This window comes from Parasteatoda tepidariorum, chromosome 7 (assembly GCF_982258835.1).
Source record: "Parasteatoda tepidariorum strain Cologne lab strain chromosome 7, Ptep-v5.0, whole genome shotgun sequence".
Classification (NCBI taxonomy): domain Eukaryota; kingdom Metazoa; phylum Arthropoda; class Arachnida; order Araneae; family Theridiidae; genus Parasteatoda; species Parasteatoda tepidariorum.
Genome location: NC_141761.1, coordinates 53551340 through 53563693, shown reverse-complemented (window position 1 = coordinate 53563693; position 12354 = coordinate 53551340). Strand labels below are relative to the sequence as shown.

At 25.9% G+C, this 12354-nt stretch overlaps 1 protein-coding gene across 2 annotated transcripts; it reads right to left on the bottom strand.

Annotated features, from left to right (window-relative positions):
- Positions 1-564: 564 nt before the first annotated feature.
- On the bottom strand, positions 565-12004 carry Dolk (Dolichol kinase). 2 transcript variants are annotated; one of them, XM_016056892.5, is made up of 11 exons: positions 11824-12004; positions 11516-11595; positions 10147-10233; positions 9806-9975; positions 8909-8971; positions 8637-8822; positions 6643-6855; positions 5551-5716; positions 3922-4020; positions 1999-2076; positions 565-768 (listed from the first exon to the last, which is right to left on the bottom strand). In XM_016056892.5, the coding sequence occupies exons 1-11, from the start codon at positions 11838-11840 to the stop codon at positions 626-628; spliced, it is 1302 nt and encodes a 433-aa protein (XP_015912378.3). In that variant the 5' UTR covers positions 11841-12004; the 3' UTR covers positions 565-625. The 2 variants fall into 2 exon arrangements, with proteins under 2 accessions (XP_015912378.3, XP_015912376.3); XM_016056890.5 differs by having other exon boundaries at positions 10063-10233; positions 11824-11990.
- Positions 12005-12354: the final 350 nt, after the last annotated feature.

Here is a 12354-nt window from a genome sequence, read left to right as displayed (position 1 = left end):
TAAAAAAATAGTTAAATTATGTATAAAAAATGTTTGTTTAATTGTACTTAAGACAAGTTATTTGCCATTATACCCTTTTTAAATATGAATTATGCATTATGTCTATAGTAGTATTGTCACAATTATAAATAAATTTATCGTTCAAATTAATTTTAATTATATTTATAAATTGTAACTAATAGTAAACCATAGTTTTTAAAGTAGCTTTTACAAAAATCTTGTTCAAATATAAAAAAAGTAGGATTTTTAAACACTCTTATAGGTTACATATGAAATATCGCATATACTTAAAAATTCATTCTTAACTCTAAGTACAAAGTTAAAAAAATCTATCCTTCGACCTAGGGCATTTTTGTAAAATTTTGCTTCTGCTGTTAGACAATTTCTAAAAACATCAAAATTATATTTAAAAACAGCCTACAAAAAAAAAAAAAAAACTATATATATTATTTTCATTTTTTCTTTTAAAAATTTAAATTATATACTCAGACATACATATATACGTATACATACATATATATATATTGAATTGCTAAAGCCTTTTATTTATGTAATTAAATAGTATTTATTTTTAGCAGAAAATAGAAAAAAAATTTATTACTATTTACAATTTAGAATATTACATTCAATGAATCAAAGAAAGGATGGGAAACATAAATAATGGTAAAACTAAATTATCCACTTGATTAGTTTTAGCCTCAAGGTAAGATGTTGATGCAACAGCTATTGTAAGTAAAATGATGTTTCTACAAGTGTAACTATGGCCAGCTATTTTAAAAATGGAAGAAAAAATTAGAACACATTTGCATAAACCTTAGATGTAAATAAAAATTAAATAGAAAAGTACAAATGTAAACTTTATTTCTTTTATAATTTAGTAATTTCTCCTCTACTTTTAATTTATGACAGTTTTTTAAGCAGTTAGTGTGCACAATGGAATGTATAATAATAAAAAGACTGCAAATTATAACCTACACTTTCCAGTGTTGTGTAATCTATACTATGTAACATTGCAGCAAAGAACTTAATTATTTGCTATTTGCGAATTGAAATAAAATTATCTAGTTTTTATGATGAGTATTGAATTATAGCAAGGTATTTCGAGCAATTCTTGAGTTAAATGTTCTTTATTTTAGAGGTAAATAAATTTATTGATTAAAAATGCTGCAAATTTTTTGTTGATTATAGTAATAAAATAAAACATCAAATAGATAATAACTTAGCTTGTTTTGTTTTTTTAAATGTATTTTTATGATTACATCTTACATCAAACCATGAGATTTAAATAATTTTTCTGCAGTAAACAGCGATTTTCTTAACACCTTTGGTATGTCAAATACCACAATAATCAGAAAAAAAGTTATGACACATAATTCTTTATGAAAAACAAACAAATAAAATAAAGCAAACCAGCAGATTTATGTCAGCAGAATTAAAACTAACTTTAAAAAATAATAATGCATTTTTTCTGAATTAATAACAGAAAAAAGGCGAAGGAAGAAATTTAAGTAATTTTGAGCATCAAATTACATTGCTGCTTTTCATTGCTTAATGCAAGTATTTGATCAGTTCCAAATAAAAACATTTCCATATTTTGAAATTCTTTGCTTTGTCTATCAATAGGTGAAATCCTTAAATTAAAAATGGTTTATAGGACCCACTTTTAAAAAAAAAAAAAAAAAAAAAAAAAAAAGACAATATTTTCAGTCTAGCAGAATCACTCACTAAAAGTGCCAGGTTTTGATAATTTGTCTTGCTTTTATGTTGTTTTTTTTCAACCTAACTGTTGATAGTTGTATGACTTTACATGATTTATACAACTATCCCATTTACATGAAGCAAATGGAAACAATGGATTTGATAACTCATGACTACAAATGACCAATTTACATAGCTTAGAAAATTTCATTAGAACTTTTAGATACTTGTAATTTACAAAGTATTAATTTTGATTGTAATACCAAAATACTTAATAAAGATTAAATAAAACATGCTTACCAAAGCAGAAAAAAATAAATCCAAAGATCATCTGTACCAGGAAACAACCAATACTACCTTCAATAGTTTTGTTTGTACCTGTTAAAATATTATGATAACTGCATTAGACTCTCAAAAATAAAATTTGATAGTTTGTTATATTTTCATTGCTTATGAAAATATCTAACAAGACTATGGCTGTAAAATAAAAAAAGACTGCAAATGAGAAATAGTAAAAGTCTATAAATGAAAATCTAAAGTAATTCGGACTAGACCTAACTTCAGATAATCAAAATATTCAGATTACAGAGGTTAATTATTTAAATCATCTACTTTAATAAACTTTCAGAATAAAAATAATTACCTATAACATATAATTTTTTAGTGAAAGTGGAAGGTCAAACCAAACTATTGAATAAAGAGTTTAAAAATAAATAAATTTGTAACTATCAAATCTCTTTACTAGAATCAAAACATTGCTAAGTGATCTTTTTGTCATAAGATATAGTGAGAGGATGTTTTGCCAAAAGTTCACTTCCTTTATATAGAAAAAGTTTTGAACTACCAAAACTTTCATTGGTTGAACAAATTAAACAGTTAAGCTCTTCGTAAATTAGGCAGTACAAAGTTGTGTGACAGAAGTTCTCAAAATATCATGATAAAGAACTGAATGTTACCCACTCGAGAAGTGTCAATAATGGTATCCTTATGTTTATTTTTTTGGGAAGAGGGCAATCATCTTTTAACTGACTCTTGTAAATATTTATTTCTAAAACTATTGTGCATATTATGCTTTTTAGAGTTAATTCACAAGAAATTATTTGTAATAATCACTCTTGTCAAACATTAATTTATTATATTTATTTGTATTGTCTGTTTATCTAAAGAAAATAATAAAGTGACAAATTTTTTATACAATTTTATTACATACAAAATTCAAGTCCCACACTTGATAAATTTACTTCTAGTATGAGGATTCCACTGCTTCTTTGGCAGATATCACTACCAATTCGCACATGTTTTTTAAAATTCTGGTGTTTCTAATTTGATATTATTTTGCCACTTGAAGTCAGATTCAGACTAATCACCTTATGATGTGATTAATTTATGCCAATTGTAAATCCATTTGGTATTTTGATTGTTTTTTTCATAAATTATTGAAATTAATTTTCACATGGTTTTTAAAGATTCCGATAATATGGGAATCACTGTTAGAGTATTTAATTTTTGACGCAATGATTCTATCGTTTTTTGTTTTTGATTGATGTTTTGGGAATTCATGCTATTGATTTCTACGTATTTTTTTAAAATGTGAAATTTTTAATACAATATTATTTTATTTATTACAACAAGCGAATCTCGAAACAAACCACACACTTGAGAAACCCCCTTTGAAGAGTCTGATTCATCATCGATCTTTTTTTGATAGTTACTGCCACACCACGGATGTTTAAATTTCATTTTATGTGATGATGAGTTACAAAAGGTGAAAAAGGATATAGTGTTTTTCTTCTTTAAATGGGAAGAATATCACCCATAATATTGTATTCTTTTACACAAATGGATGGAAAAGATTAGATTTAGAATTCAAAAACTTATATTCTATACATTGAGACATTTATTGTAAACACAAAAAACTTCTGTTACTTTTAATTAGTAACATACATCTGTTACTAAAAGAAATATCTTGCAGAAGATTTCTCACAGAAAGCTCAAAAAAATTCTACCACAGGGATTATCAGTAGTTAGTTGTAACAATTTCTAACCTAATTATCTGAATGGAATTATAATCTAGTAGAAAACCAAATACACATTTTAAAATTCAACTTAGTGTTGATTTCTTTTATTTTATCATCATAGATGCTCTACTAATTTGGAAATAAATTGGGGCTTCCCATAAACTATATCAATAAATGAAGTGAAGAAAGAACTTCAAATTTTTACCTTTCCACTTATGATGACCAAATGATTTGCCACACATTGCAGCTACTGTGTCTCCAATTCCAACTGATAGTATACCGCTCATAAGACAGATGTGGAAACCTACACAAGGAAAAGATGTGAAAAACTAGATATATATCAAAACACCTATCTACATTTGAGGTTGTAAATAATATTTTAGCAGTTGTGAACTACTAACGTGGAGTTTTTAAAGAATATAGAATTTTAATTAAACTCATCAGAACTTAAGAACATGACTGTTTGTCCATCTAACCTTTTTATACAACGGGATATATAGTATTTGCTTTAATTATTTATACATATTGGTCGATAAAAATCTTTTAACTTAAACTCGTTAAAATATTAACACATTACCTTGGCTACCAGTAGGAAAAATATATGATGCTACAGAAATTCTGCTAAGGTTAGAGAGTATGAATCAGTAACTAAATTTTTTTTATATTTGAAACTTCTATAAAAACCAAATCATATTCAATGTTATTAAAAAGATTTTCATCTTTTAATTTTGTCATTAAATACATAACTAGAAACACAATTTTAAACTATCTAATTTTATACTATTATGAGAAAATAAATATTAAATGATAACTTTTACTGTTTGTGGAAATTTACTGGGGGTTCGACAAAAAATATTAATTCTCCAGATTTAAATAAATTTAAAAATAAATGCACTTAAGTTCTTAAACCTAAAATTTATCTCAATAAGAGACAAAAGATAGCCTTAAAATTACTCAGTATTCTCTATACATAACTTTTCTTATTGTTTTGACGTTTATTTTTTTTTCCTCTCTTGTCATTATTATTAGAAATTTCTTCTTTTAAAGATTTTATCCAGTTTTTTAGAATCTTTTTTGGGGGGTACTTCCATAAGATGTCTAATAAGTTATAAATATTAAGTTGAGAGGAACACTTCAAATGATACTAACTATGAAAATTTTTATTTTACTCCTTCTAGAAGCTGATGCTGAAAATCCTTGTAGTTCTGTAGAGTACAATGCAATATAAATTTATAATTTTAAAACTTAATTCATTTATTGTCATTTTATTTGAGCATGTTAAAAATTCAGCTATCCAATTTTATTTAAGACTCTGATAAATAAGGCTTAAATTTTGATGACATTTGCATTTTTAAACCCTTTCCTCTTTTATGGTAATTTTTGAGATTTTGCAGTTCCCCCCCCCCTTTATATTAGGGTATTTTTTGTATTAAATCATTATATATATATATAAATTTTTTTTAATATCTCTTTTCTCTAAAACATATACATCATTTTATATATCAGTGCTGTGTACATTTTCCTCTCTTCTCCAGTCTTTTAACATTTTACCATTTAATATTTATTTCAAACTTTAATGAAAGCCATTTCTAAATTTTCTTCTGATGTAAATTTTAGAAAGAAATAATACTCACACTTCTTGTTTTTTTAAGTATAAGATATTTTTTATAGATTAATAAATTTACCATCACCAAAGGTGGAAAATAAGCTATAGCATAGTAAATAGACTTAAATGCAGTATTTTTAACTATTAGACTCCACTAAACTAAAAGAACAAGAATTTCTTTTATGGAATGCTGATATTAAATAGATAAATATAATAAAAATATCATACCTTTAGTTTCATTAGAGTAACCGCACAACCAAATAGGAAATGAACATCCAACAAGCAAATAAATATGTGTTAAAATTAATAATCCTGTATCTTTTTCATCTAGAAATATCTGAAATGCATTTTCAATAGTAGATCCAATTGGCGGTATTTTAAGCACTCGACTCAACTAGAAAATGAAAAAAAAATATTACTAGAAAAAGTTCAGAGCTAATTTAACTTCAAAAATAAATTTAATTTTATACCATAAAAGAATAAATAATTTTTTAAAATCTTTATGTTCTCTAAAAGTGTTTAAAAAAATATACAATAAAATAAATCACCCCTCAACTGCCAGCTGCTAGCCAAGGTAGCCATAGAGGTTAAAACGCCATAATTTAATGAGCATGATGGTGGCAATGTGGTCACTATTGTACATTTGCGCCCTTTACTACCTAAACTATCTCGTAACAATCTATCTGAAACAGAGGTAGCTTGAAGTCATTCATCAACCCAGATATTGTCTTCCTCCTTGAAGGTGGTTAACTCCTGTAGGCGTCTGAGTGCTTTGCACAATTTGTAATTAAATTAAATTGGCTTTCTTTCTCATCTTCTACATTTATTTTCCCATTTTAGCATCTTACTAAAGCTTTCATTCAAAATTTACAAAATCTATGTAAAAAACTGCTAGAAACTTTTTGAATTTTCAAGACATTCAAATCAGACTTTTTTGATACATTATCAAATATGATTCAGAATAAAATAAAGAAGAAAAAAAAATTTAACAGTTTTTTGGGCATGTACAGAATGAAAGGATTACTTTAAATGCTCGTATCTTGCGCAATTTTTTAAACGATAATTTTGTACTTTATTAAAAATTACTCCAAAAATTTTGTTTCATTTTATAGAATATTTCTATAGTTATACTAAGAAAATGTAAAAAAAAAAGTTTTTTTTAAATATAAAATGTCCATATTTCCATGACTAACTGTAAACTAAGATGTATGTAAATTTATATTATATTTAAATTTGCAACAATATTTTTAAAAAAATAGTATAAATATACAAAGAGATTAAAATATTTGTGTTGATTTATTTTCAGCAGTAAGAACTTACTTCTAACATAAGAAAAGCTGCAAACGCAATACCAGAAGAAAGTCTCAACAACTCTAGATCATATAAAATCCCTGGTACATATACAGCAGTAATTATAAAATGAAACACTTTTCTTATTAATGCAGAGCCATTAGGAACTGAAGACAAATTAATTAAAACCACAAATAATGTACAAATGAAGGTACAAGCAACCCAGAAAAGTAAAAGATAAACCTGCAAAAAAAGCAAAATATATAATATAAACTATAAAAATTATACAAGAATTCAGCCTTAGAAGTTAAATTTATATGGGATGTTATTCAGATCTTAAGAAATGTCCTGTGATTCTTATAAACTATTACACACATTATAATAAGTGATGTAGAAATTAAACTAAAATATATCAAATTTCGTTTGAATTACAAATATTCGATAAGTAACCCTTTAGTTATGTGACAAACATCTAATTCATAATCAAGTAGTATGCTCTACATATTTTATAATGTCACACTGTCAATGATCCTTAAGGCTGCACAGAGGCGCTTTTATATTCTAGCGATGCTTTCAGCATACATGGTTTATTAACAGTGTCCTCAATAAAAAAAATTTAATTATAGAAAAGAAACCCATAAAAAATCACATGATATAACAGCATAGAATTTGGTGGCTATGTAATTAAGGATAAACCACTTGCAAATTCTAATCACTGTTCTTCAAAACACTAAGAACTTAAAGAATGCATTTGTGAAGTATTAGGAATCATTGACAGTGCTAAAATACAAATAGTGAAGAGTGAACATGATTATGGATCATATGTTTATCATATAACAAGAATCACATATAATTGCAAAAAAACTTTTTATATTTATCTAGGGAATTTAATCACTACATTTTCATTAAATTGCTTTTGTGACGGTGATCTTGCAATTAAAACTTTCAATACTTTTCAAACAACAAGAACACTCAAATCTTACCTGGAATTCTTAATCACATGACAATATGTGTCGATAGTTTGATAACTGAAGCAATGACTTTTTCAGATTATATTGTGATGTTAGAAATATTATAAATCCTCTGTTAAATTCTTGTGCCTTTTTGGGTTGCTACTACTCAGTGAAGTACATTTTGCATTCGCTTTTTCTTTAATTTTTTTATTTTTTATTACTGATTGTTCCTGCTGCTTGTGCTCATGCTCTTGTTTTTGTAATGTTACCTATAGATCACATTCTAACTTACAGTTCATGTTGCCTGATTTTTTCATGAATTGATTTTTTTTTAAAAAGTCATACGATAAAGACAAAAAAAATTCCTGTTAGAAGCAGCAGCTCTTATAACCCTATAAAATTTACCATCAATCAAGTTCGAAACTCCCAACAAGAATTCCCAAATTGACCATGGTGTTCTGTGCACCTGAAAATACATGTTTTATTTCCTGGCTGCTACAAGCTGGATTTATTGGCATTCACAATTTATTATTATTAATTTAAAATTCATCCACTTCTTGAGTCTGACAAACTAGAGTCCCAGCATTTCATTTATAACTTTGTGCTAAATGAAGAAACAAGTTTCAATGTTTTCCTAGAAGCAGAATCTATATTGTCATTTTACTGTGAAATAAAATTTATCCTCAGACAAAAATTTTGATCACTTACCAACTAGCTAGAGTGCTCAAATTTCAAATGGAGCTTTGTGCTTTATGCCAAAACAAATTACAATTACTTCCTAAATATCACAAACAAGATTTAATGTGAATCAAACTTTGGAACTTTTCCTCAATAAAAACAAACATACATGCAGAAAACTAGACTACATTTTTTTGAAAAAGTATTTTTACCAAAAAAATTCTAATTAACTTGAAAAACATAGTTTTCAAAAATTTATAGTTATCATTTAAAATTATTACACATTAAAAATATATTATTGAAATTTACAGTCATGTACTTTCATTTACTTTAATTGAAATATTCAAAGAATTTACTGGTATGTAATGATTAGTGTAACTAAAATATAAATACCCTTTCTTGAGACTGCAAGCAAAATTTCAAGAGCCAAATGAAAATATTCTCATTAAGGTAAAATCTCCAAGCATACATCATGATGACAGATGTCGCAATAAACAGAGCAAAAAATTTTAAGACTCTTCTTAAAGATGGTATTGAATAGGTTAAGAAGATCAATGAGAAACAGCCTAAAAGTAAAACCTGATTTTTACAAAGAAAATAAATAAATGAAGATATTTAAAGTTCAATTAGTTATTTTTATTTAAATCCACCAAATGAATAGTTACCTGTAAGCATTTCGCATGGTCAGGAATCTCTATGAAACTATGTATATTTTTATAGGAACTTATCTAGGGAAAAAAATATATTATAATTATTATTATTTTTAATAACTTTTATACTCTAAAAGAAAATGAACATTTTTTACTTAGGAACTTAAAATAACTAAGACAATCTAAAATAAGACTGTCATATAATAATTTTAATAAAAGTAAATTTTTTAAGACTCATAAAAGGAATCTATGCACACTATATTATTGAATCAGCTACAAAAAGAGAAATATTTTATTACACATAAGGCATGAACAATCGAAAATCTTATCACAAAACCAGTATATGGTTTGATCAAAGCAACTTCCTGAAATTTGTATTTAAATTGAGATCTTTCTCAAAAGATTTTATTACAAAAATAATAAATAGTCATTTTTTGATTAAAACATTTCATTTATTATTGAACCATCATGCTAAACTCTATATTAAGCTCTTGGAAAAAAATTCGCTCCACAGAAACTGGACAAAATCCTCAGATATCAATGCAAGCAATGCATTTCTAAGAAAAAAAAACTATACGTAAAAAATGAAATAAAAACTTTACATAAAGCTTCATTCTTTCTGAAAGAAATTCTCCTTGACAGGTGGCCTTATAAGAAACCATTTGTATTTTGTACCCAAGTACAAATTACAACTAAATTGATAGAATAGATTACTTTGAAAAATATTTTACATTTTAGGCAAAGAGTTATAAGTAGCATCCTAATAGAATCAGAGGTTTTGAAAAAGTTAACTGCATAAACATTTCTCTGATGAACAAATCAAAATATTTTGAGCATGTGACTATTAAATAAAATAAATTCCATTAAAACTGATTAAAACAAAATTCTCAATAATAAAAACTAGATAATTACCTTTCTTGATAAAAAGATTTCATTGCTTAAGAAAAACAGCACAATGCTTTGAGTCAATACTTGAGCTTCACCCATAGTAAAACTTCCAGGACATTTTTCTAATAATATTCTAACTATATAATTGTAGCAGCAAACAATGAGATAATTCAAAGTAATAACATGGAAAAAACCTAGGAAATATGAGCATAAAGAGAAATAAGTTATTGTTAAATATTGTAGTTAAAAAAAATCGTTCAAGAAAATAAAAATTTACTTACAACTGTAATAAGAAAAGTATTTCCAAACAAATAATGAAATTACTACAGAACTAATTAAATAGAATGCATGGGTAAAATGTTTACTTCTAAAATCATTTTTAAGGACATGTCTTGTGAGAAAATCTACAGCACTAAGCCAGGAAGATATAACAAATAGGAATGAATATAAACCTGAAAAACAAAAAAACAAATTTGATGACAAAGACCAATGAGGGTCATTTTATAACAATCAAATAGAAAATTTTAGTCATAGATTGTAGTAAAATGATGTAGCAAAAAATTCTTCATAAGTTAATGTAAAACTAATGTAACTTATAATTTAAATTTATTATGATATAGGCAGAGAATAAACCAAAATATTTATTTCTTACTTACACAAAAATAGAAATTTTAAATAAGTAAATTTATGAAACTTTGATTAATTTAAATAGATCTTGACTTTTTAAGGGTCTTTTTTTTTACTTTTGATAACAATATTAAAACAATAGGGTACTTTTTTGTTAGGGAGACACAAGAAAAGTCGCCAAATAATTTAAAAAGAAAAATTTAATAACTATTATTTATCAGAAATATGAAATAGTATTTTGCATATTGAGGAATTTTTTCAGTTTTATCTTGAGTGTAAATATAAGTGCTTTAAATAAAAAATACAATATATCAGTGCTTTAGCAAGCAGAAAGATTTTCATATCGTTATTTGTGCCAAAATGTAGGCCAAGTGTTATGGGGGGAAATGGCTTAAATTTGTTTTAAAGAAACATTAGAGAATTAGACCAATTTAAAAGATAAAGCTCATAGCTCCTTATAGGCACGCAACTGTATATTTTTTTAAATTATTGAAAACACAATCATAATATTGACATTCATCAATCTCAGTTCACCTAAACTGATGCAATATGGAAACATCCCCATCAACACCAATTAAGTAGTAAACAATTTCATTTTTTATAATGAGCTCGAAAAATGGAAAATAAAATAGGGTATATTTCGATATTGTGATCTGTCACACCCACTGCAATCACCAAGGCTCTAAATGGATTCCAAACTTGCAAAAAAAACATTTTTTTTTAAAGCATGTAGAGGTTTGCTTTTGGTTACCCTTTGAGTTGATAACATTTCATAATTTTCATTTTATTTTTAGTTTCTTGAGTGTCACTTTCGGAAAATTACCAAAAAATTGTGATAATTCTGCTGCTGATCATGCTAGGAAAATAGTCTCTAAAAAGGATTTTTTGTTCAGCTAATAAAGAACCATTATAAATCAATTTAATATAATAATACAGAAAATATAACTACAAATACCAAATTTCTATTAATAAAAATTGACAATTCATGTTTCAAAATAAAAATATTTAACTCTACACAGATCAAAACATTTAACTTAAATGGAAAAAATAAATTTTTAAATAGTGTTCTAGTTTAAACTTTCTCTTGCAGAATAATCATAACCTCACCTCCACCATGTGAAAGACTTAAAGAAAGCATAGATGAAGGCAACAAAACTGAACACCATTCGCCTGGATCAGCATTTTTCCTAGAAGAAAATAATTCTTTAAACTGGCATGATAATAAGACATTATGACATGATTATGAATCTCATAGTTCATGACTGAAATATACACAGAATTTATAAAATACAACACTATAATCACAAAAAATAATATCTACAACACTAGCTTATCTTTTATGTATAGGAAAATAAACTCAATGACAAACAAAAATATTATAGCTGAAACGGAAAAAATATGCAATTCATTTTTACCTGAATTTGTAGCTCATGGCCCTAAAATCTTTTTCTTTTTAAGTATAAACAAATTACATTTAGTATTTGGAGGAGCGTATTTTTTTTTTACGAGCGACTAGGAGGGGGTAAGGCTAGTAGGGGGGAATCAAGCTGTGCAACTGACACGCCCACTACTACGTTTCATTGATATCATCAAAACTGATCAAAACAACTAGTGTAGTGCTGCCATCTTTAAGATTTTGATCATACTAAAGATAACTTGTGAGATAATTGTTTAAATTTTATTTGCTGTAAAAATGAAATAATTTTATTAATTCAAACTTTTTTCTTTCTGCTTTTCAATTTTTATAAAAAAAAAATGCCAAAGTCTTTTTAATTTTAAGAATATTTAAATTAGAAACTTCAATAAATATATATGTATTTTTATAATTATCCAGTTGCAAGTTGTTAGAAGTGATCAGTATAATTGCATATTTTTTTACTTTGAATATTTTAAAAAGATAACAATTTCAAAGTATGTAAAAGTAAGGATTTTTTTTGTTTTGTTAT

Bases quoted from the DNA above. Each gene is read 5' to 3' on its own strand.
- Dolk (XM_016056890.5), bottom strand. The intron at 2,077-3,921 runs GTAAAAATTTGA...ATATTTTAACAG, and splicing joins TGGTCATCATAAGTGGAAAG to GTACAAACAAAACTATTGAA. The intron at 769-1,998 runs GTAAGCATGTTT...TTTTTAAAATAG, and splicing joins ATTTATTTTTTTCTGCTTTG to CTGGCCATAGTTACACTTGT.